Here is a 26,136-nt window from a genome sequence, read left to right on the forward strand (position 1 = left end):
TATTTTTCCCTGGTGCAAGAAGGGACTTTGAGAGCCCATCCCACGTGAAGGGATACACTCTGGCCCTGGACACATGGGGAAGGGCCCAGGACCAGCACAGGAAGATTTGGTGGACTTTGCAGAGCCCCCGTTGAGGGCCCTACCCTGCCTGGGGAGTGGGTGGATGGGGTGGGGTAGGCTGGGGTGGGGGAGGAGTGGGGGTGAGGGGAGGGAGAGGGAGAAGGGACTTGAAACAAGCTTGTTCCCTAACTAGAACTAATAAATAAATTTAAAAAAACCTGCTTCTTACAATCAGAGAAGTAAAACCTTATAAAAAGTGTTATTATATGAGAATGATCTACACAGGCATGATTTTCTGTGATAAAGAACAGCCAGTTAAATAAAGATGGTGGCATGGTCATGTTCTCTTTTATTTGTTCTATGTCCTGGAAAGACTTAACTGGACAGAACTCAATAACTAAACCATAAAGCAATGTATTCCGGCTTGTGTGTTTACCCAACACATACTGAACATATACTGTGAGCTAAGTTCTGCTATAGGGAGTGAGCCAGATAAAATCCTTTTCACAGAGATTATAGTCATATCAAGGGAACTAGAATGTGTAGAACAAATGTAATCCAAGGATACTGTTTGCTATAAATTCCATCATTTCTATCAGATCTGTGTAGTGGAGAAATAAATGTACCCTTTGGAGTTAAGCTACATCAGTGTGGTTGGTGATGAAGACCTGAAAAGTGAGGGTACTAGATAGAAGAGTCTTCACTGAGGAAGAAGGTTTGATTAAAGGTTTGGAAAATGCAGAAAAAGCTTGTGATGTGAATATCTGAGAGTACATTACTAAAGGCACACGTGGCTATTGTGATGCTCTCGGAGATGGCAGAAAGGACCATTGCCAGGAAACAGCAAACAAGCCACTATGGCTAGAGCAATGAACAAAGGTATAGGTTAATGAGAGGTCAGATCAAGAGACAGTAAATGAAACATTACAAATGTCCTTGTTCACCATCACAAGGACACTGGTTTTTCTCTGAGTAAGATGGGAATTCACAGAAGGACATTCAACAGAGAAATGCTAACCATGATTTTTCTGGTTTGGGTTTTAGCCTTGTAAAAGCATGAGCAGACAGCCCAATGATGCAGTGCCAAACATCTGACCTAGAACTATGGCTTCATAAATGAGTATTTCAATTTCTGAATTTTGTTACACATCAATAGAAAATTAATGACTCATTTGATGCCTTGCTAAGATTTTCTACTATATTGTATATTACCAAAAGTTCTTTTAGTTTATAATTATAATGACCTTTAGATAAATGAACACATCACAGTGCCTATATACCAGCACACAGTTTCCTCTGAGAAGGATGTATTCTTATTACACAGAGATGTGCTAAAAAGGAAAGCTTACCTAGTTGTTAGTGAGGGCTCAAACTACTATGCTTATTAGCAATATCCTGCTGCTTTTTACGTAGTGATAGACATTTCATAAGCAGAGGTAGGCACTCAAGAATTGCCTAATTGGAGCTTCTTTTGGAAAACTAAGTGAAGAAACCCGTTGTTCTTTATTAAGTTACCAGAAAGAGGTAGAATTTTAACAGTGGTTAGAAAATTATAAAGAAAGACTATTACTGAAACTAGCATTGGATATTTCCTTGAAAACAGAATGGCGGTAGAGAATGTGTTTACAAAGAAAAAATCTTCATTGACTTTCATGGAAATTTAGTTCAAGTGCTTCTCTTTCATGTTCCTTCTTCTAAGAAGTTACAAACTAGCCCAAGGATCCTTCTTTGAGCATCTATAGTCCTCTGTACACAACTTCATCAATGAGTGTAAGAGTTAACTTTGTCTCTGAAACAAGCATCTCAAAGACTTAGTGGCTTTAGACAACAGTCATTTGCATATATGGATGACTAAATGGTCCAGAGTCAGCTAGGCTGGATGAATTCTATTTCACAGAGTTGTAGGTTGACTCATTTATTATAGCAGTCTATTATTGCCAAGTGATAGTACCAGCTCTCTGGTGCTGTCACCTTGGTGACTAAGATAACTGGTGAGTGTTTTATCTTTCAATTGGGTAGCCTTACTTTCCTCAACATTCAATGGCCAAAAGACTCCTAAAATGACCAGGAGAGAGCCAGCTCCAATGTGCAACCATATTTCAAGTCTTCATTGAGCACTGTCCATTTTCCAAAGCAAGTCATATGACAAAGGCTACAATCAAAGTAAGAGTGTTATGTGAAGCCATGAGAGTCTGTTTAAGGGTTTCCAGAATTTATTTAGGTATAGGATAGGGACAAACACTCATTGATATGCAACCAATTAGACGCTGCCACTGATCAGCTGCTTTAGTCCAGTTAGGGGTGAAGAGCAAAAACTGCAAGCCACCTCTCCACCACCTGCATGGCTCCAATCCCTTAAGGGAGCAGGAGAGCTAGAGAGTTCTGGACCCTCACCCTCAGCTTTTAAGCATTCATGTAGGCAGACAAGACCATGCCCTAGGGCTTGCTGCCCCAAAAGTCACTGGTTAAATGGATCGAAATCCCACAACAGAGGAGGCAATCAAGCAAGAATTTATATATAGGATGGAAATTACTACAATCATTTTTTGTTTTGTTTTGAGACAGGGTCTTTACATGTACTCCTGCATGCTCTGGAACTCACTATGTAGACCAGTCTAGCCTCAAACTCACAGAAATCCAGCTGCCTCTGCGTCCCAAGTACTAAAATTAAAGATGTGTGCCCTGATGCCACTTTTGTAAAATGTCTGCCTCATACCATCGTTAAAGACAGAATCCTTGTTCCTCCTTTTCTATACCCTGGTCATTCAAGAGAGAGTGTCACATTATATTGTTTGCACCACAATAGTTCATTATTCTATATGCTCTAAAGAAGAACCAAAGAAATTTGTCATTTCTGAACCAGAGTTACTCATTTTAGAAAAATATAAAGAGAGAAATTTCAAAAGAATCCTGAGTCTCAGTATCCCCCCCAACCCTCAAAACAAAAAGAAAACCAACCTTGTGAGTCTTAGCAGAAGCTCGTAAGAAACACCACCTGGGCATATTTTCCCACTGTCAGGTTCCTGTCAGCAACATTCTTAAACTAAAGTGCCGGTGGCACTCCAGCTCTGTCCCCAGAGAATTCACACACGTCATCTCCTTGCATATTTTTATCACATATTCCCTACATCAATGATTCTTCAATTTGCTGTGGCTTGAAAAATGGAGAAGGGAAAGTTTATGAACTCTCCCATATATACAGACATCTGGCTAAATCAGGTAAGGCCCACAGATCACTTTGTCAAAGACTAGCTTTCTGCCTGTTTAATATTTTACCCAAGAACTTCAAAAGTACTGATTACTTAGAGAAGAAAACAGTTTCCAATCTCTGATTAATATACTTGTATGATCTAACATTGCTTATTCCAAATAGCTTACTATAGTCCTGACCCTAATACAAATATGCAGCCAAAACTTGTTTAAAGCTGTAGTATCACTTTCACTTCCTGCAGTCTCTAGTCAGAAGCATTCTGATGGGGAGTAAAGCAAAACCAAGCATGGCAAGACTAGGGTCTCTTTTGTTTTAAATTCTAAACTTGTTCTGAGTTTGACAGCTGCTCCAAATGGTCCATCTGGCCTTAGTTGGACCAGATTGCTGAAAACTAAGGGGGGTGTGTATTTGTGTAGAAAATGGAGTGCCCTAATTAGTACTGGCTAAAGACAATGCCTTTGCATCCTTTCTCCAAAAAGATAGTTCTGGACCAGTCAGAGGCACCTGAACACTTGGGCCATCACACCTGTTCCCTACTGATGTTTGCTTTCATCTCTATAGTTTCCGCACTATAGTCACAAATGACAATTCAAGAATGTGCTGGTTGTAGCTTCAAATTGCCCTGCTATAATCACAAACATGAGATAAAGGAAAATAATTCTTTAATCTGCACTGGATATCAAGTCTGCCTGATATCTCCCAGCCTTCCATTAAATTCAGCCAGCTATTTTCCTGTGGGTTGGAAAGGAAATAATCCACCCAGCCTGCAGGGCTTTCATGCTCGAAATGGTGAGAACATTCTCAGGGGAACTATTTCTTAGACGTTGGAAGAGAAGTATATTTCAAAACCAACTGGAAAACTTCAAATGAGAAGGTACCCGTGTTATTTGATTTTTCTTGTATTTAGGGGAGGAATTGAACTTCTGAAAAACTAAAACAAACAAATAAAACCAAAACTAACCCTTCTGTTGGGAGGAAGGGAGGAGAGGAGGGAGGGGGAACTGGGATTGGAATGTAAAATAAATAAATAAATGAGAAGAGAGAAAAAAAAGAGAGAAACCAACTTGGAATCAACAAACACAGTAACTTTCTTAGGTGAGATGAGTTTGAAATTTGCTAAGCATGCTGGAAACTTGCCCAGACTGTATCTCTTAACCCCCCCACACACCAAAACAAAAACAAACAAACAAAAACCACCACCAACAACTACATTTCCTGAATAGTATGAGTAAAAGGTGCTCATTGGCTGGAATGACCTTTACCTCCTCCTCTCTCACCTACTCTGTGTGCTAGACAGATTCAGCTCAGGCTCCTCTTTTACCTTCAGGTCATTTCCCCAACACTGGCCTTCTTCCCTTTCTCTGCCCTCCTTTCCTTCTCTGTCCACCACTTCCATCTACTAGCTTAAACATCCACTCTGATATGTTATTATATTTCACATTCTTTAATCACCAGCATTCCAAATGGCTATTTCTGCCTGACCAGATTATAAACCCCCGAGGTTAAAGTCTGTGTTTTGCTTCTTTTGATACCTAGCATAACGCATGGCCCAAAGAAAACACTCAATAAGCATTAATCAAATAAGAGAACTGATGAATGAATCACTACTTAAATGATGCCCAAAACAAAACTTGGCTATTTTTAATACTGTTCATTAATTTACTAACTGACTCCTTACTAAATGCCTACTACAAATCAGATGTGGTGCCAAGTTGTAGATACACGAACATGGGCCAAGTCAATGACACTCTTGCCCTCTTAGTGAGACAGCCTAAAATTAAAAATGCTTATTTCTAGGTATGATTGTATAGCAACAAAAATTTCTGTTGCCTCAGAATTTCTAAGGTGTTATATTACAGGATCACAGTTCTTATCTGGGAAAGGGCAAGGTTTTACTAAGAAGAGCAAATACGGCCTAAAGATAATTATGTCTACTACATTATATCAAAGAGGACACCCAGAGACATGCCAAAGTAGGTAGGTAAAAGCCCAGGAGGCCCTAATATTACACAAAGGACTACAGGCAACAAAGGAAGGTTGGTAGCAGGAAAATGGTCTTTTGGGAAGAACACACCAATTGGTTATCTAATACCAAATGGTCAGCACTGAAAACATATGTACAAGCAACATCATACTGAGCAGGCTATTTATATTTAGGATTATTAATGAGAAAAGAGGCTGTGGATTTGAAAGAGAAGAAGGGAAGACCAAATGGGAGGGCTTGAAGGGAGGAAAGGTAAGAGAGAAATGATACAATAATACTATAATATAGAAAATAAAAGCAAAATTTAAGAAAGTAGAAAAATGAATTCAAGCAATGGAATAGGGGGTAGTGTCAATGCCTTAGCATCCTTCCTATTCTAAAGATGGGAGAAGGTCTTTCACTCTGGCTCCTGTTATAGAAAACACTGATACCTTTTGCAGATGCCATGTATTTACTGAGATGCTGGCATTACAACAAGTTTCCAAGCTTCAGAAAGGAAGAATTCTTCTGAGAACACCTTATGTGTCCTCAGTAGTTTGGAATTCATATGAAGACAGTAGGTTTGCTAGAATATCCAACAGGGGGTGAAAGCAGAAAGGTTAATTAATAGTTTATAAACATGTCACAAGGCAAGAATACCTTAGATCTTAATGGGCCAAATAAATGGTGGGGAAGGTAGCCAAATATGAGTCTACTTGGCAGCATGTCAGAGAGTAAAGATATATTCTTAAATATGGGAGTCCTTGGAATAAGAAACTGTACAGGATATACTGCTAGAGGTGATGACCAAGAGAATATGGTAAGATGTTTCAGAAAAGTTCATTATTCACATGGAATTATGTAGTATGTGACACCACTTAGAAATTTTGAGGAACTTGAGTTCAAGTCAAGCATTACCAGTGCTTCCAGCTTAGCTATTAAAAGCACCTGTAGCTAAAATTCAGTCATATAAAGCCTTCTACCATTCCCTAGACCTCCAGTCTGTACTGACGGTCAAATCAGCCACAGGAGTGAGGGAATTCCACACACAAGCAGATAAACTTTGGAAAAACAATGTGTTCTATATTGCTTCACATATTAAGACAAAGGTGACTACTGAGATAGAAGAAAGGAAAAGAAAAGTGTGTTGAACTGGCTATGAGATAGGTTTTCTTACAGAATGATTATTTTTAAAATTTTTATAATGCAATATTTTAATGTATATGTCACCTTTACTTTAGCTGTCTGTTCAACTATAAAGTGTGTGTATGAGTTTGTGTGTGTGTGTGTGTGTGTGTGTGTGTGTGTGTGTGTGTTTGTCACATGGCATAGCATGTTATTACAGAAAATCAATGGAATCCTCAGGTGTCCTCCAAGGGCAAGGAACACAGAGCCAACTGAGTGTGTTCAATGGCAGTGATTGCAGAATAACAAGGCCATTGTTTATTCAGACCCTTTGGAATGTAACACATTGATAAGATTATCAAGAAAACACTGGCATGTGCATACATGCAAATATATGTTTATTATGGTAACTTCTGGTCATAAGGTTCTTTGCAAATCTTCTAGTATAATCTGCCATCTCTGTGAGCAGTCATTTCTACTACAGTATGAATAGGGTAAAAAGTAACAACATAACTAAAGAGAGTTCTGTGACTACCATCTATAATGTGGGATAAACAATTTATACAGGTAGTGCTTCGTCTTGTCCTCATTTAATATTTAAAAGGGCAACTAAAGATGTTCTTATTTTAGAAATCAGTAAACAGGCTTAGGGGGGTGAGGAGGAATGAAAGCCCTAAGGCTGAAATCCAGGCTTGCCTATAATATATCTTTATACATGTATTCTAAACTTTCCAGAGTCTGCTGGAAAACTTTAGTGAATAGATCTATGATATTAGGCAAATCACATTTCTCTATACTACATACACTATTATTATTACAACATTTCCCTTATATTAAAACTCTATCCATTGCACACACAAATTTGCTCCTGCCCATGCTCCATGAAATCCTCTCCAACCCATGCTCATGCAAACAACCCTACTCAGTGGGTCACACATGCACAAAAGGCATCAAAGTAGGAGTCAGACTTGTTGAAGGGTAAGATACTAGTTTCAGGAGGAAAGGGGATGCTGAAAGAGGATACCTAGGAGGTAACAATGACCAAACTTTATTTTGTGGATACATGAAAATTACAATGAATAAAGCAAGCAAAATATCCTCTAATGTTTTCTGTAAATTTTCATGATCAGATTCCACTCCTGGTCTGCTTTATACTATACATAGTCTCATGCGGCAGGGTCATGATTGTTCATTAATTTATTAATCAGCAGTAAGGACTCATTAATCATCTAAATTCAGCTCCATGTATTTTAGGTGCTGAGCTTAATACAATGAGGTTGGCAAAGTGCCTGTATCCATAGTGTGTACATGATGTTGGTTACCTCCCATACATCTTTCCCATTCACTCTACTCAAAACCTTCAATATACTCACATGTAAGTGCATTTATAATTGTATTTATAATTTTTCATATTTACAAAAGCAGAAAAGAAGCCCTTCAATAGATAAGATGGTAAAACAAATGACTGACACATCAAGTTTACTATTACTAAGTCATTAGAGATTGCTTATGGGATTCGGATATGCATCAGTGGTAGAATGCTTGCCTAACGCCTGTAAGACTAGATTCAGTCTGCACCACTGCAAAGAAGATATGATCATAATATCTTTTTTTAAGGCCCTGAGAAATGACATAGCATAGAATGACATAAAACTTGGATCTCAATTCTTTATGCATACAAATTAAAAGGTGTTTTTCCACAGATGTAAACAGAAATGAAGGTGAAGGGCATACATTAATTTCTTAACAACAGTTATGTATTGGACAGTGAACAGCAATAATGTTTCTGTCTTTCTATAAACATGTAAAATGTACCTGTGTATTCTGTTCAGGGTGTTACAGTAGGCTCTGGAGCAGTTGGACTGGTAACACAATAGACCATCTGTTCAGGAACTGTAGTGTTTATAAATTAATGAATATTTATGTATATGTATATGTAAGTATATGGTTGGTATTATTTATTTTCCATGACTCCTGCTTTAATCCCACTTTCTCTCCATCATGCATATGAGTCACTTCACTTCACAGTCAGTTGAGAGTTGACTATGTTTAATAATAGCCTAAAAACACATGTAGGAAGAGAAATCTGCTGGTGGCAGAAGGTTAACCACTATGTGTTCAAAGCCAAGTATAAAATTATTTTAAATTATATCCTCTTTGTTTATTTTTCTGAGTTCCTGATTGTCTCTACAGGAAAGTATCACTGATCAGTGACCATTTTCTTAGCAATAGTTTTGCCCATTGATGCAGAGTCATAATAGTTCCATAGAATGAATATCACATTTACAAAACTGAAAATCTCATTTTGCAAATAAGTGATGACTCTTTTCATTGCAATGGGCAGTTGCACGTTAAATGCCCTCTGTTTTGACATTATCTGCTCATAGTTTGTGACCAACACTTTAGCTGTCTGTTAAATTGTAAAATATGTGTTTGTGAATCTTGCATTTTAATGGCATGCCGTGATGGTAGTAAGTAATAGCTAGAGAGAAATAAGCAAATGAACCCGTTTGGCATGAAGTCATTGAGTAGATTAGAATTTCTATTAACTGAAATGGATCAGCAATTATGTAGCTGAAAAAAGCTGCGAGTATTTCTGACATCTGGACTGAAATATGTATGTGGCATAAGTACATTATTCTATTTGTTACTCCACAAAAATATTTTAAAAGATGTCAGTGATAGGACACTTGCTTCCATCTGAGGATAGAAACTTTATATTTATCTTTTGGAAGTATGAGACTAAATTAAGTTGTAAAATTATTTCCTTGGTATTTAGTCCACCTGTGTCATAGTCACAAGTCTCCTCTATATTGTGATCTTATTTTGCAAATACCAGAGATAACATGCTACATGCTCTAACACTTCTCATCACATTAAATGTAACTCAACTGAACATAAGATCAAGCCAAAAATGATAAGGGATTACATCTCAATTCTTTTCTAGAACTGGCTTTTGGAGAGATCATCCAATCAGCATGAGACTGAGTATGCTGAATGCTAAATCAAACTCACACAGAACACTGAAGCCAATAGCTCAATGTACTCTTCAAAATGAGAAAACACATATGTTTGCAGTTCTAGGGAGCTGGGGTATTCTGTAAGAAGGACACTTTTCATTATTTAACTAGTATTTGTTACAGTATAAGACCCGCCTTACATAAAAATGATAGGATTTTGAGCCTTTCCCATATTATCAGTCTTGACACTTTCAATCACAGCATTTTTTTCTTAATGCACTTGCTTATCCAACAGTATAGTAAAATGGCAAAATTTCTGTCCTCACAGAATTTTCTGGTACGTAAGACCTTTTGAGAGCCTCTCAGGCCACTTGCTGCCAAGTGAGAGTATTTCTTACCTTTGGCAGAGATGCCCTGGAACCTGAACTCTGGGTAGTCATTGTCAGGACTGTTGTGATGCCAAGGGCAACCCTGGCAGGGGCCGCATCCATGTTTATCCAAAAGGAGACCCAGGACAAAATGACTATCAACAGGCTGGGTATGTACATCTGGATCAAATAATAGCCCATCTGGCGTTCCAGGTGAAACTTGACCTCAATGCAGGTAAACTTTCCTGGAAGCAGAAGAGGATCATTTGAAGTCTCACTTGAAATAACTTTCCCTTCTACTCTCTTATTCGATTTTGATAAATGAAGAACATTGGAAACAGATTGGGAAGATTGCAGGCAAATGCTCAGCTTACACAATCAATTCAACTTTTCTAATTCTTCTAGTAATGGAAATAATAGTGTAAGCATAAGGGAGCTAAATAGTCTTTGGACTAAAATCATATGATATTGATCTGGTCCAGATTATTTTAGATAGGACCTTTGGCATTTGCAAGACTGACAAAAATTAAGAATGTTTGTGTTGTATGTAATATATAACACATAATGTGTAACCATTAACATATTCTATGTACAGTGCAATATATAAAACATCAAGTAATATGGAACAATTGAAACCAATCTCGTGTGTGTGTGTGTGTGTGTGTGTGTGTGTGTGTGTGTGTGCGCGCGCGCGCGCGTGCGCGTATACTTGTTTCTGGGGTTCACATGTGTGTTTTTGCTTGTGGAAACAGAGGTCAACCTCAGGTGTCAATATTCAGGTGCCTTCCATCTTGGTTTTTGAGGCAGTCTCTCACCAGAACCTGGGGGCTCTCAAATTAGAGTAGTGACTACCTGTGTCCATCTCCCCAGTGCTGGAGCTACAATCATGTGCCATCATTCCCTGAGTGCTGAGATTTGAACTCAGGTTCACGTGCTTGCACGACAAGCACTTTACTGAGTGAACTAAGATTCCAGTCCCTCAACCCCTTCTAAGTGGTTACAAGACCATCCCGAGTATTTGGATAACTGTATATCTTTGTATTTTAAATGGTAAAACCAACGAGTACATTTATAGAGTATGTGTACATCCTGTTTGTTGTGAAAACTTTCTACCGTTTGGGAATTCTTGAAGATAGAGTATTCATTCATCGAAACTGTTTATAGTGTTACTTCATCTATAAAATTCAGTGCACAGGAAGATGCTACAACTTTTTAACATCACTAGGAAGAAGTAGATGTTCTTGCCTCTTTCTACATTTTTCTCTCCTTTGTTGGCTTTGAGTTAGACCCTGGAAGGTTATTTTGTTATTTCAGGCAAAGAATAAAGATTTGGAAGTATTCCTTGGAGTCAGGTTTTAGTGACTTTCATAAGGAGCTGCTGTTGGCTGCTCTGGGCTGTTCTGCTCCCAAGAAACCCAAGGCAGTTACTGATGACTACCTTGCTACCATCAGAATTCATGTTATCAACAGACCAGAACATTTGAAATAAAAGGTATCAGCCTTCCTGGGCAGGTATAATCTTCCAGGCAACAATAGATACCCACTTGTTGTCAACATTTCAACCTTGCCCACCACGTGTGTCTTTCAATGCTAAAAATAGCACCCGACTTTAAAGCCAGCTGAATTCTCTCCAGGTGATGCTCATCCATACTCATATTGCTCTCGAGAACTGCAGAGAACATCTCTATTTCTGGGTTTCCACAGACCTATGTCATTATCACTTTCTTCCACTAAGGCCAGGAGTGCAAATTGAACTGAGAGTACAATATAATGAGTGGATACAAGGAACAGCCATGATTTATGTTTTCTAAACAACTAATGAGGTCTTCTACAGCTTTATTCAGACTCAGTTGACAGCAAGATCTCAGTAAGAGAAGAGCAAAGGATTCCTAATTCTGTCTTCTGCCTTTTGGGGAGATGAGCTGCTGCACTCACAGGCCTATCCCACGGCTTCAGGAATACTAAATATGGAGGGTTCCCTTAACCTCCATTTGCTTCTTCGTGAATGGGCAACTATTAAGATAAAAGGATACTGATTTGATATGCAAATGAGAGCACTTGGGGTTAGCAAGTGAAAGGAAAGCTTACCAGTGTTGTAATGCTTTGTGCAGTAGCCAAGCTCCTTTTCTTCTTTCAAAATAAACTGGGGCAGGGTGAGTCCTTCGGCTACTTGTACCGGACCATCACTTAACCATTCAAATATCAGGTCATTCATGGTGTACCCAACTGGAGGAAAGAAATAGTAACAAACCATGTGTCTTTCCTAGGAAACTGAAAAATCTATAGACAGAGTGAACAAGCAGGGGAAACATTTCAAGTCCAGTTTTAATAAGACTACATGTCATCACATTCAGAGAAACTGAACACAGCAAGATATTTCTGATTAGTGTGTGTGTGTGTGTGTGTGTGTGTGTGTGTGTGTGTGTGTGTATAACAAGAGAAAGGAATTTATAGAATCTTTTATCTCCTGCTTCTTTATTCACTAACTCTCTGAAGAACAAACAAGTAAACAAAACCAAAACCCTTTGAAGATTTTCTTTGCTTGAAAGAGCTGTGTCTATGACAGTTCAATAAGACAATCCAATTCATGGTGCCTGTCTTAGTATTTCAAATGAAACCATTCCTTTTGAAATGTTTAATGAGAATGAATTAATTATAGACCTGCCTGCTAGTATTACCAGTGCATATTTGGACCTTTCTAGAGTGTTAGCTTGACTTGTAGGAAACTTATGTTAATTACTGAGTGTAAATTCTCAGTCATTTTTGGTTGTGAGCCTAGCCTTTAATGGCTGAGCCAGCTCTCAAGCCCAACTTTAGCAAGTGTGAAAGGCTATAGGCAAGTCATTTAAGAGGACCTTGTATAATACATAACCAAGAACCGTGACACAGGAGCTGTGTTGATACAGTTGATACTGTTGATACAGTTCTTGCCTAAAATGGACAAGGTCCTAGGTTCAATTTCCAGCACCATTTAAAACAGCAAGTGGTGACACATGCCTGTAGAGGTGGAAGCAGGAATATCAGACATTCAAGGTTACCCTTTACTACATAGTAAGCCCAAGGCTAGACAAGGCTACATGGGACCCTTTCTCAAAACAAAAACACATCACGTAAGAACAGTTATGTTTGCATTGCTAAACTGCCCCACTCATTATTCTCATGAAGTAAAACAGGCCTCCTATTTCATAAGGTCCAACTGTTATATGGTTAGAATCATAGCAATAATAGAAAGTAAGATAGTTATTTGGATCATTGTCAATGTGTCTGTGTATTTCTCCATCCCAGAAATGACAGCTAGTTTTTTTTTTCACTCATTATTTCTCTGCCGTCCTTGTTTTTGTTTCTTGATATTTGAACTGTGGAAAGAAAACTAGTGAGAACAAAGAATATTCTATGAAAATTGATATGGCTAATAACTGCAGCATATTTATTGTTTGTAAATTCTTATTCTTGCTTACTACAAAATAGCAACTCACTGACCCTATCTACAAATCAATGTTAAATTGATTTGCTGGGTTCTTTTGAGCATCTTTATATAAAGCAGCAAACTGGAGTATGGCTCCTTCCTGCTCAAATATTGATGGTCCAAATAGGCAATAGCTAACTTATCTCTCTCATTGACAATCTGTATGAATGTATTCTAGCTACCTCCAACAAATACTTAATGGGAAAAGGCAAATCTACTGATTGAGGCTTTGTAAGTCTTAGATGAGCCTCTTTTGATAGATCTGGGTCCTGTTTTACAGAGAAAATGAAACGATTAGGTTGAGTCTGGGGACATATAAAGTAGTAGAAGAGATTCATTATTGTATTAAAATGTTTTCTCAACTTTGTTCTCAAGAGAAGGGGCAACATGCAATATATATATATATATATATATATATATATATTGCATTATAAATAAAAATTCCCATTTTATCTCTGACAACATCTAGAAACAAATATTTTTGTTATTTTGTCTATTACTATAAGAAAATTCAAGAGAAATCCATATAGACTTTAAATGATCAGAAATAAGCCATCAATGTTTCTTTTTAAATGATAGTTGATGTGCCTTTTTACACTTATTAGTTTTATAAGCCAAGAAGTTAAAAATATTTCCTTGCCCCTGTCTCATTAAGTCTCCTAGTATCCCTTTAAGTCAGTAGCACTTATTATGTTTTTGGACTCTGTAAACAGAGTAACTGACAAGTGCAAGCCAGAGGAAATTTCATGTATCTTAAACTGAAAATCCCATTACCTTGGAGGCACAAGCAATTTATGGCACATGTCAATGATTTTAGTAGCAGCAAAGTCAGAACATAAAGGAGACAAAGGAGATGGTATTTTCCTATTTACTTCATTTTGTCTTAGTGTAGCAACTGCTTATCTAAGGAAGATGCCAACTCTTATTCCTTGTCAACTTATGACCTTCAACATTCTATTCATTTATTTATATTGTTTTGTATTGCCGAGGATCAAACCCAGGGCTTTGAGTATTTTAGGTGAGTATATTCCTACTGAGCTTTAGTCCTCTCTTTTTAAATCCTCCTTTGGCTAAGGGTCTTGTGTCTGTTCTCAAAGCCACCATCCCTTTCTTCCAGTGTCTATTTGGATGCTTTGATCTATATGAGTGTGAGTCCAAAAGAAATACAATTTTGTAATTAGATTCTTTATAAAGGCAAGTTAGAGAATAATCACCATTATCAAAAGAAAAATTTTCATTTCATAGAAAATATTGTTAAACCAGACTTGGGTTGGTTTTTATCTGAAGAAGCGAAATTTCTTTAACATTTCAAACTGAAAGTTTGTTTTGATGTACTGATAATGAGCTTCTCCTATTAAACACCCATTCTCCATTAAGACATTGGGTGTTGGGAAATTTGTAGAGAGTAAGCCTTACAAATATTTATTCCGTATTGGCACACTAAGAGAGGCATGCCAATGGTTACCACAGACAAGTAGTCATTTAATAGCAGTTACGTACAACTCTCCAGCTGCATTGTACAGGTCTGAACATCCATTGGAAAGTTCTTCAGGTCCATGGGACAAGATAAAGTCAAGGTGAGCCTTAACAAAGGAAAAAAAGTGAAGCCTACTTTAGAATATGTGAAGTATAATCCTTGAAAGACAAAAATTCGTCCATGATTAACAAAACACAATGACTCAAATATTGACATCTAAGCTCTCAGGGCAATACTTTTAAAATTTTTTATTTAAAAGTTTTTTTTTATTTTATATACCAACTATAGTTACCCCTCCTTCCACTCCTCCTGCTTCTCCCTTCCTTCCCCCAAACCAACCCCCATCCACTCTTCAGAAAGGGTAAGGCCTCCCATAGGGAGTCAACAAAGTCTGGCATATCAAGTTGAGGCAGGACCAACCCCCCTCCCCCCCGTTGAGCTAGGTATTTCTCCATAGGGAATGGGCTACAAAAAATCAATTCATGCACAAGGGAATCTAGGTACCACTGCCAGTGACCCCACAGACTGCTGAAGCCACAGAAATGTCACTCACAGAAGAATAGCTTTAGATAATTTTTCAAAATATTTTCACATTTCATTATAAGCCCTCACTCTATTTTTCAACATCCAGCTTCTGAGTATTTCTCACTTCTAGATTTGGATTCTCTCCAACAATGATGCTCATCTCATGTTATAATGCTGTAATATGAGCAATGGGCTCTTAACCACAATGATGAAGAAAGACATAACATTTATGTTGTTTAATAATTATACCCCAGATATATGTGAATATATATATATATATATATATATATATATATATATATATATATGTGAATATATATACCCCAGATTATGTGAATGGAAAAGTAACGGTTTTCCTTCCATCAAATGGATAAATACTTGGCTTCACAGACTTTTCATTTACTAATCCACACGGATGAATTAGCAACATATTGTGTCATTCATTCTAGGATTTCTACAGTTATAGAGCAAATAATCCTTGAGTGAGGAAAACACACTTTAAGATACATGTTTGTACAGTCTTCGTCTCTCTGTACTAGAGGAGGTGACTCTGATCTCTTTCCCCCTTGAGCTGTTCTGAGCTCCAGCCTTCTCCCCATTGGGCCTTAAATCAAGATATACATTGCTACCATGTCTTTTTGTTTACCCTTTTACTTTTGATTTCTCATGGGAATGATCAACTCTGAAATTCTTGTACTTTTAAGATTCAAGGAAGCCAATCAGAACTGATAATCAACAATCCCAATACCCCAATACTGCCTAAACTACATTTTACCAAAGTAAGATATTAAAACTTCCTAAATATTTGCTCCTCACTGATCAAATTAGGAAGCAGGATATAGGATTTCCATTCCCATTTGATGCTAGTACTTCATGGCTCCATATTTTGCTTGTTGTACATCAATCATTTTTCATATCCAAACATTTATGTGACTATCACACTATTACTAAAAAACCTCCCTTGCCATTATGCTCATCCTCAGTTTACCTCTTGATTTGCTTCTCTTTGTTTTCTATGGTTCATTTTGTATTCTTTTCAAGCACAAGGAAATTATAGCACACATTTTTTTTTTAAAAAAGAAAGACTTGAGATTTGAAGTGAGAATAAGGAGTCCATGTTGATGGTTGTCAAAGCCATTAAAATACGGCAGTAATAGGTACAAGCATGACACAAAGCAACAATAACAGAAAAATATATTCCATCTTGGGAACAAATGCACCCCTATACAAAAAGTAAATATTTCTAGTTGCTGGATATACTCATAGTTATTTTTGTTTGTTTTATTCTTTATTTATTCTGTAGCATCTATGTATAGGCTGTTTAAAAATGTTCATAAAATCCATTATAAGCTTTCTCATCTTCGGGAAATGAAGTTTCTTTTCAAGATAATAGCTGAAATGTAAAATTAGAAAATACTATTTTATTCCATATTTTTAGACACAAAAACAATATTTATCAATTTTGGAGTTCATTTGTAGATGTAAATATATGGGTATCTACAGATTTCCCCTGTATGAAGATTTGTTTTGGAAAAAGCAGGCATTTGCTGTTAATATCACAAACTCTTCAAGATAAGGACAATGAAAAAAGCAAGAAGAAAACTGTAACTAATAAATGAATAAATAAATAGCTGATTTTTAAAAATGGAGTAGTGGTAACTCGGAAAGATCCACAGGTTTAAAATGATTTTTTTTCTTTTCCATTTTCAAAGGCATAATATTTTCATCATACAATAATATGTTTTTCTCTGACTTTTTTCTTGTAAATATTTGTTATAAACAAGTATGAAGCTTAATTAGGAAGAAGAGGGGTTTTCTGTGAGCCTTATTGCACAATATTTTGAATTTAATAAATAATGTGTTATACATTTCAAAATTGCTGAGAGTAAATGCCAAATGTTCTCACCATAAAAATAAGCATTTGAGGGTGATGAATAAATTAACTAGCTTTATTTAATTACTTCTTGTATTAATAAATCATATTACTTTTGCCCCCTAAAATATATACATAGCCATAGCTTTTCAATTTAAAAATCATTTAAAAGGAAAAACTACAATGTTTGGCATATAACAATATTCAGATGGTGTGGATAATTAAAGTGGATTAACACACCAGAAAATCTGGAAAGTTCATTAAAATTTTGAAAGCCTTACTTTGGGAAATTAGAAAATATTAATGGAAGTGGGTGTAGTTTAACACTTTGCAGTTGCTATTGTGACAACTCAACTCCGTTATTCATCACCATAGGCTAACTGCACTGGATTCTTTTGCAAAATGAACTGACCACATTGTTCAGGGAGCAGAGAAACTCTCACGTAATTACTCCTGCCTTTGTGTCAGATCTAACAATCCCACAGGGACACAGAATTTTATTAACAGCACAGATGACTGAACACACTGAGAAAAATTCTCCACAAATATGAAACGATCTCTGAATCCTGTTTCAGATGAGAGCTCGCGAGTTAGTTTTTTCCCCTTGCTTACCTACATTTCTTTTAAGACAAGTTTTACATTTAGAACACAATGAGCTCCAATAATCAAACAGCTGTACACTTTGTTAAATCATGTCATTGGGCAAGGAAATGGGTAGGGACTGTAAAATCTAATTGGTCCTGCGTGAATTGCAGTTTCAAATTTATGATGTCTGGTTTAACATGCATCTGGAAGTCTAACACAGGTTTCTTTTGTTTTCTCTCCCCCTCATATGACACATACACTAAACAGAGTAAATGACAGAAATCTAAAATTTCAGTTCGATGACGCTTTAGATTTATATCTACCCTAGTAATAAATACTCTGATCCAGACTTACAAAACTCTCATCACCCCCAGAACATTCCTTTGTGCCTTCTTCTCAGACCAGAACCTCCCAAAATAACTTTCACCTCATTGTTATGAAAAAGACTAAATGTGATTCAAATTTAAAAAGCAAACTCTACATTATTTTGTACCAAGCAGAAATTATAATAAACAGGTTTGATGTGAAAAGCCAAATCATTAAAAAAACATGATAAATTTTGATGTATCTCACAGTTAAGTATTTAATTTAAAATTCAAGTATTCTTCGATTTTGAAACGTAGAGTTTACATTATTGGGCACTGCCTATAACATGCCAAATTTGTTCTTTTCTCCATAGCCTGAAATATTAAGACCACTGCACCTAAAGCTATTGCTCTGAGGGCTACCTGCTTCCTTTTGAGTTAAAGACCTCATTTCCTAAAGCATTATCATTCATTTTTCCACTGTCAAAACATACATACACATGTACATACATACTCAGAGAAACCCCATTCCTTTTTTTTCAGAAAAAAGGAACAAAATTCCCAGAGGCCATAGATCTTTACTGAGAATGAGAAGGCTGAGCAAGCATTTAGACTTTAAATGTGAAGAATAAAGCAAAGTGCAGAAAAACTGTTTCCCCACCTTCCATATGGTTTCCTTACCTTCTCCCTTACTCAGTTCACCTTGCTCAGAAAGCTAACTCTTTGGCTCTACTTTGCTTAACAATTAAGTTATTTGTAGATACTGGTATTATAAAAAGTTTATTATCTTTATCTTGCTTTAAATAAAATATTTTGTGTTTTTAATTTTTTTGAGACCTTTCTCTTTTACTACAATGCAAGTTCATAAAGGCTGGCACTTTCTTCCACAGTCTAAAAACCATTCCTTGCACAAAGTAGACATTCAGTAAATACTTGGTGAACAAATTAATGTATTAGCATCCTGGAACTGTATGGGACATTTTCAGACTTATATTCTATGGACCTAGGAAATGACAATGGCTTTAGAAGGAAGAAGGCTGGTTATCAGAGCCCACAGAGTGTAACTAAATTACAGGACTATCAAAGGAATGCAGGAAAGCTTGCCTGAGCCCTTTTGTTAGTAGCTAGCAAAATTTTCATTAGAAATAAACTGAATAAACTCAAAGCAAAGTGTCAAAATGCATTGTCTGTCCTTGAGCCACAGTGGGGCAGCTAGGTCCATAAGCACGGCTGGTCTTGCAGTACGAGAACAATGGAAATCAATAATTTAAAACATCATCATGATGGCAGACAGGTTTCTTGAGTCTTAAAGCAATTTAGAGTCATATGAAGCTAAGTGTTAAACTTGGGGATCTATTCTAGAGAGAATTTTGAAGCAAGAATACCAATTGAAAAGAAAGGGGACTTTTAGTCCTCTTTTATGATAGTCCCCTATCATACATTTTAATGGATGATCTACTTGCCCTAAAGAAAATATTTTCAGTGTGCTATTTGGAAAGAGTTGCTTTAACATTTACAACAATCTGTCTTGTTTAGAAAGGGAGGGCAGAGGATCCTTTTTTTTCCAGGAGGGAAAAGGAGCTTCCTGGGTATTGTTCCTCTGTTGGGGACCATGTTTTCTGCACAGCAAACAGTGGCACATGGCTACCTCTGAGAGGGTACAACATGCGGTGTTCTTCTAGTATCAAATGACTTAAGAAAAATAAAAAAATACATGAATCATGATAATAATAAAAAGAATCACAAATTCTGTGGATGCACTCTGTAAACCAAACACACTCAACCTCATACAATCATGGAGAACCATTATGCAATGGAGAAAGAATTGTAGAATTATCTCAGGTTTTGAAATAACCAAATTAAAGCTCGCAGAAACCCCATTTAACTGATACCAAAGTCTATTGACTTCTCATCTACCATATTTCCTCTTTCAGAAAAGAATCTGTTACCAAGCTATTAATCCTTTGTTTTTGAAGCCAGAAGCATTGATCAGATTTCTTTGTTGTCTTGTATCCCCTTGGGGATACTAGCTTCATATTTTCTTGGGCATTTAAACTATTATGACTTTGGAGACCTGGTGGTAGATAGAACATACTCAGAAAGAAGTTGTCGCTGAATCTCCTGGCTTCCTTGTTTACCTACCTACTTATGCTGCTTGATATTTCTGTGATCCTGAACTGTGATTAAGGGTAACCAGAAATAATGCTTTTCTTTTGCAGGTGAATTTACCCTCTTGAAGCTGATGAAAACCTAAAGACCAAGTAATAGCATTTTTTAAGATTAGGGACATCCTGTCAAATAGGACATATAGGTTATATAGCTATTGCACCCCCATTTGGGCTATGTGTTGGCTAGTTTTTATGCTGATGTGACCCAAACTAGGGTCATTTGGGAAGAAGGATTATGATTAGAGAAAAATGCCTTCATAGGATTTTCATGTAGGCAAGTCTGTAGGACATTTTGTTGATTGATGATTGATATAGGAAGGATCAGATTACTAGGGTGCAAACAACCATGACTAGTAGTCCTGAGTTCTATAAGAAAGTCATAAGGAACAAGTTATTAACCAGCACTCCTTTATGATCTCTGCATCAGTTCCTGCCTCCAGGTCCCAGTCTCCAGGTTCCTGCTTTGAGTTCCTTCCCTCACAGGATGATGGGCTACAAGCTGTAAGCCAAATAAACTGTTTTCCTCCCCAAGTTACTTTTGATCATTGTGTTTTATCACAGCACTAGAAACACTAAGATGGCTTTATTGTTCAAAATTCTAGAATATAATTCATTCTTTCCTTGAGAACATAAAGATGGCCTTATTGTAAAGTTTAGATCTGTTAAATTGTTCCTCTGAGTACCTTAAAATTTCTGAAACATGTGACAGGCTAGTATTGGAATAATTTGACAAGATACAATAAGAATTTAACAAGGCTGTCATCATAACCCATCTAGACTCTAAAAGTAGAAGTATCCCAGGAGCAAGTCAGAAGTCAAGATAAATCTGCTTCATTAGGATCTGGGGAGATAGCTTAAAAAGAATAATTTTTCTTCCAAAGCAAAGGGTTTCGTTTATAGCACCTACCTGGCAGCTCACAACTCAAAATGAATGTAAGCAAAACATTCACAAATATAAAACAAAATAAAATAAAATAATCCCTTTTAAAGTACATCATTAATAACACACATTGAGAAAGGGAATGAAAAAAGTGATAGTGAATTAAAATGGATTAAAATGTTCTGCTAGCCTGGTTGGCTGGTTCGCCTTAGCATTTTAAGAGTTTTAATTTTTGGTTGATATAAGCAGCATCTGAGGGGCTTTTGTGAGAATTCATGCTCTCGGGTACTTTTAATGAGAAGTTCATGTAGAAATGATGGCATCCCAGTGTTTTTATTTATTTAATTTTTTAGAAACACTACTTCACACATCCCAAGGGATGACCTCACTGTCAAATAATAAAGTGAAAGGAGGGGTTGGGAAAGAAAATGTGAAAAACTTGAGTGATGGGGAAGTACTTCTGTACATGTTTATCTTATTGATTGTTGAATAAAGTTCTGTTTGGCCAAGCAAGTTAGACAGGACTAGGAATCAAAGAGGATTCTGGGACATGTAGTAGAGAAATTGTGATCCAAGCAGGAAGTGGCATAGCAAGGAGACTCATATTTTAGCAAGGAGAAATAGGAAGGTCCCCCTTTTCCCCTCTGCTCCTCCTCCAGCGACGCCATGTGAGCCACCGGCAAGAGAGGGTGCCAGCAAAAGGCATCCTCTATAAGATAAGTCTTATAAAATATATAGGTTTATGATAATTAAGACTGAGCTAACAGATGAGGAATCCTAGTCATTGGCCAAGCAGCATTTGAACCTAATACAATTTTTTGTGTATTAATTTGGGCCCTAACTCTGGCAGGTGGCTGGTGTAAAGCACACATGTAGTGGTGGGGCTCGGCGGCTTTTGGCGGATTTATCGTAACACTTGAGAATGAAAACTAACTTTTCAGAAGCATAACTGTTGTTTTGGGGAAAATATTTAACATCAGAGTAGGGCACATACCTCCAGGTAGGCTGCTATGTGATTGTATTAGGAAAATAAGACAAGAGGGAGATAACCAAGGTCATCCTAGAGAACATGTTGGCAAAGTTGGGGCAATGAAGCCAAGATTAGTTTACTGGCAACCAACAATAAGTACATCAAGAATCCCAGATCTGTTAGGAAGAGGAAATGCTGTTAGGCAAGACTAGTCTATAACTGTATATAACAGTAGTTTGCAAATATTTGGGAGCACCTTATGTCAAACACTTGAAATACAAATTTCTTCAAGGAAAAAGAAAGTTGCACTTTGATGTGGGAATATTTAAAGGCTGAGAGTTTATTCTTCGACTCTTTTTGAGTCAGGGTATCACTGTATAGTCCTTGCTGAACTAGAGATCACCATGCTGATCAGACTATTCTCAAATACACAGAGATTTGTCTGCCTCTGTCCCCAAGACTGGAATAAAAAGGCATTCACACCAAACCAGTATTCTTCAACATTAAAATGGTTTTCCCAATTCTCCATTTAAAGAGTCTTGTTTCCCCTGACCTAAAGAATCTTTTTCTGGATAATATAAATTATACCTCTAAATAGAATGAGCCTACTGTTGGGACCTAGATAAGCACCCACACTGAATAACATCCTAAATCTAGAGAAGGGTGTCTTGAACTAATAATAAGTTGTTGCTTCATAACTGAAAAGAAAGGTACACACACAAGGAGCTTTATAACACCACAAAATAATTATTAGCCCAATGGCCAGATAATGAATGAAAAAAAAGTTTAAAATCATTCTTATGGGAACCGTGTAGTAAAATTACTGTTTGAATTCACTCCATGCCTCATTTGTTTTCCTGATTCCCTGAACCATGGATGAGCACATGGATGATTATATCTGATAAGGATCTTCACATAAACATTGTGTAAATAGGAGTTGAGTTCTAGAAGAATCTCAATTTGCCCTCAGTCCTACCAGTTCCTGGCTGTTAGTTGTAATTACCTAATACACATTTAATCACAGGTTCTTATGACTACTAAAATGCAAAGCTAGGAAGATGTTTCAAGTACTAATAGTGATGTCTGTCATTGTATAAACCAGTTGATAAATTCCTGGTTCTGTTACACACATTTCCAAGAGCAGACTCTGATACTGAAAGTACCAAACTAGATAAAATTAAAGCAACAACAACCCAAGCTTTTGAATAGTGTGTCTGGGCAGCAGTGGCATATCACGTTATCACTATTGTCTTAGACTGGACCAAAACTACAGATTGGTCCTAAGCTGTGAGATTACATTTTCCTCTCAGTTGATTCCAAATAAGCAACCCTCCTGTTTTGTTTCTTCCTTCTGAACTTGGGATATGGAGGAGACTAAAGGCAACATTGCCTGGATCTTCAGCTGTTCTTTTACTCTTTCCTGCCTCAAATTTCAGTGACTGAGTAGAAAGGTCCATGTTTACCAAACATTAAACAGGCATCACAGGAAATACCCATATGCATTGAGCAATACCAGCTAGGAGGGACAAAAATATAATAACTCAACCCATCTGTGTGTGGTCTTTTAAAAAATGTGCACACATATGGTTGGCTCATGTTAATTAAGTCCAAATCTGGGTTGCATTCCACTTGGAGAGCATTGAATAAATCTGCAGCTCAAACTTCCAAATGCTTTTATATTTCCTGAATAAAAATGTTTTGAAGGTGTTGAGTAAGGAGAGGGCTAAATGGAACACCAGAAAAAAAGAGCTCCAACCAGCAGATTTAAATAAACTTTAAAGTCATTTTATGTCTAGCATTTAATTACACATCCAAACAGTTTTGAAGAGAAACTGCTACTAGCCAGCACATTAAAATAATAAGAAATAATAGCTTGATCCTTGTCATTTTGTCTTACAGCTCTTGATAGCAGCCATGAGATCGAGATAGATAAAAAGCTCTAGGTAGCAGTGACCTTAACGTTTTGTTTGGGATCATCTTACTTTTGACAAAAGGGGGTACTCCAGAACAAAGGACAGCATTCTGTGAAAGACAGATATGGTTTTGAGCAAACCAAAGTAACATTCTACCTACTGACAGATGGGAATATAATTGTGTGTGTTAATCCACTAGCATATCACAGCATGAAGATTACTAGTGCAGTAACTACGGGAGGATTGTTAACTGCTCTTATGGTGACAAAGATTTGTGAAAAAGTGGATTTTGGGGTTGATGGTAAGATGATGTTTTTTTTCCAAGACAGTGTTTTACCATATAACCCTGGCTGGCCTGGAGCTTACTATGGAGATCAGGCTGGCCTTAAACTCACATGATCTACCTACCACTGCCTCCTGAGTGTGGGGATTAAAGACATGAGCCACCACACCCAGGGGCTGATTCATCCTAGATAGGACAATTGAAGCGCTCGAGCCTGGGGGAGGGAGAAGTGAGGGCCTTATGCTTCATGAATCTAATAGAAGTTGTTATGCTTACAAGGCCCCCCTTTAAGGTGATATAAAATATAAAAAGTTTCTGGGGAAGGAGGAGGGGACTTTTTGGTGGAGTGACTGACAAGTTGAGCGGGGGGACTTCAGTAATGCAGCCTTCACAAATCACTATCAAAGTTTCCAGTGATACAGCTATTTCCAAGAACCTATGCTCTTATAATTTTCTCATTTACCTATGTGCTCATAAGAAACCCAATGAATTCATTGATTTACCAAGAAACACTTGAGTAGAATCCTTTCTTTGTTCTGGGATCTGTTGTCAATGACAGATGTGAGGTGTATAGATAGATGTTTGTCTCTCCCCAGGAAAAGTCCAACATAAAATCAAGCACAGTCATAAAGTTTACTTTTAACAAATAGCTAAAGTGGGAGATACAGAATGAACCTAATTATCATCTGAAAAGAGATGCAACTATCACTCCCATTATTAGTCATTTGCATCCTCAAAGGATGAAACACAAGGCCAGAGAGTATCTTCTTTGTACTAAGTTTGGAAAGTGAGTGGAATGAGAATGGCCTAGGTGCTGAATAGGAAATATGTAAATCTATAAATTAGGGTGGGTGCTAGGGAGAATTGTCTCTCCACTTTCTTTCTATTTTATCCTCCAAGAGATTCATTGACTACATAGTATGAATGAAGAACTGAAAAATACTACAATTCTGAGAAATGTTAAATGACTTCTTATAGTCCCTTAGTAATATAGGAACTGAGTTTAAGTCTTTCTGGCTCTCAGAATTGACATTTTTGTCTATAGCATTTTATTATTAATGGTCTAGCCCACTTTCTGCCTTATATTTTTCATCTGAAAAGAGGTGTCTTTTGTTGTTGTCTCATTGCTCTTTGAAGTAACTCAGTTATCAATGACTTCCATAATTATCTATGTACCTAATTATCTGTCTTTTAATTATTGACCAGTTATCACATTACACCTTCTATAGTGCAGATGTTTGTTAGTAGATTTAAATGCTTCAAACAGAGTGAAACTTGTAAAGAGACTTCCAAGTTTTGCAAACGTGTAAATCTTCCCTCTTTTTAAATGAAACATCTTTCTTCCAGAGCAGTGGTTCTCAACTGTGTGGGTCAGGACCCCTTTGAAAAGCCCCTATCTCCAAAAATATTTACACTACAATTCTTAACACTAGCAAAATTACAGTTATGAAGTAACAATGAAATGAAATAATTTCATGGTTGAAGGTAATCACAACTTGAGGAACTGTATTAAAATGTTGCAACATTAAGAAGGTTGAGAACCACTGTTCTAGAATGTAATCTAGGAGAATGTACCAAAGTAAATTTGGATATCTTGAAAGAGCCACAGTCACATTATGAATGTTTCACTAAGGATTAATGCCATTCAGGGATTCTTTGAAAAGGAGCAGTATGGACCAAGAAGAAGCCCTTGCCAACATAAGCCAGCTTCACAAGAACTTCCGGCTTTTCCTTTGATTTTCTGAAATAAGAAGATCTAGGTAATGGGTAAAACAGGCTGTCCTTTAAACTGTTGGTTCAAACCTATATTGTGATCAGATTCACCTACATAACTAGCCAATTGTTGAACCAGTCAATCACCTCTCTGTAACTGTTTAAAAGTATATAGGTCTTAGCATTCTGGAATGCCCAACAGTTTCTCCTGCTCTTAGAAACATGGTTGGAATTGGGACAGTGAAACTTGCTCAGCATTTGTCATAGTTAAAACTATCATTGGCGTTTTTA

General features: G+C 37.0%; 1 protein-coding gene across 2 annotated transcripts in view; it reads right to left on the minus strand.

Annotated features, from left to right (window-relative positions):
* Glra2 (glycine receptor alpha 2) overlaps positions 1 to 26,136 on the minus strand; it is a 192,096-nt gene that overhangs the window by 118,041 nt on the left and 47,919 nt on the right. For both annotated transcript variants that reach the window (XM_035450000.1, XM_027432615.2), the window contains exons 5-7: positions 14,654 to 14,736; positions 11,776 to 11,913; positions 9,718 to 9,932 (exon numbers count right to left, since the gene is read on the minus strand). In XM_035450000.1, coding sequence (XP_035305891.1) covers positions 9,718 to 9,932; positions 11,776 to 11,913; positions 14,654 to 14,736 — 436 coding nt within the window. The remainder of the gene's footprint in view (positions 1 to 9,717; positions 9,933 to 11,775; positions 11,914 to 14,653; positions 14,737 to 26,136) is intronic.

The sequence above is a fragment of the Cricetulus griseus genome, chromosome X, assembly GCF_003668045.3.
Source record: "Cricetulus griseus strain 17A/GY chromosome X, alternate assembly CriGri-PICRH-1.0, whole genome shotgun sequence".
NCBI classification, from domain to species: domain Eukaryota; kingdom Metazoa; phylum Chordata; class Mammalia; order Rodentia; family Cricetidae; genus Cricetulus; species Cricetulus griseus.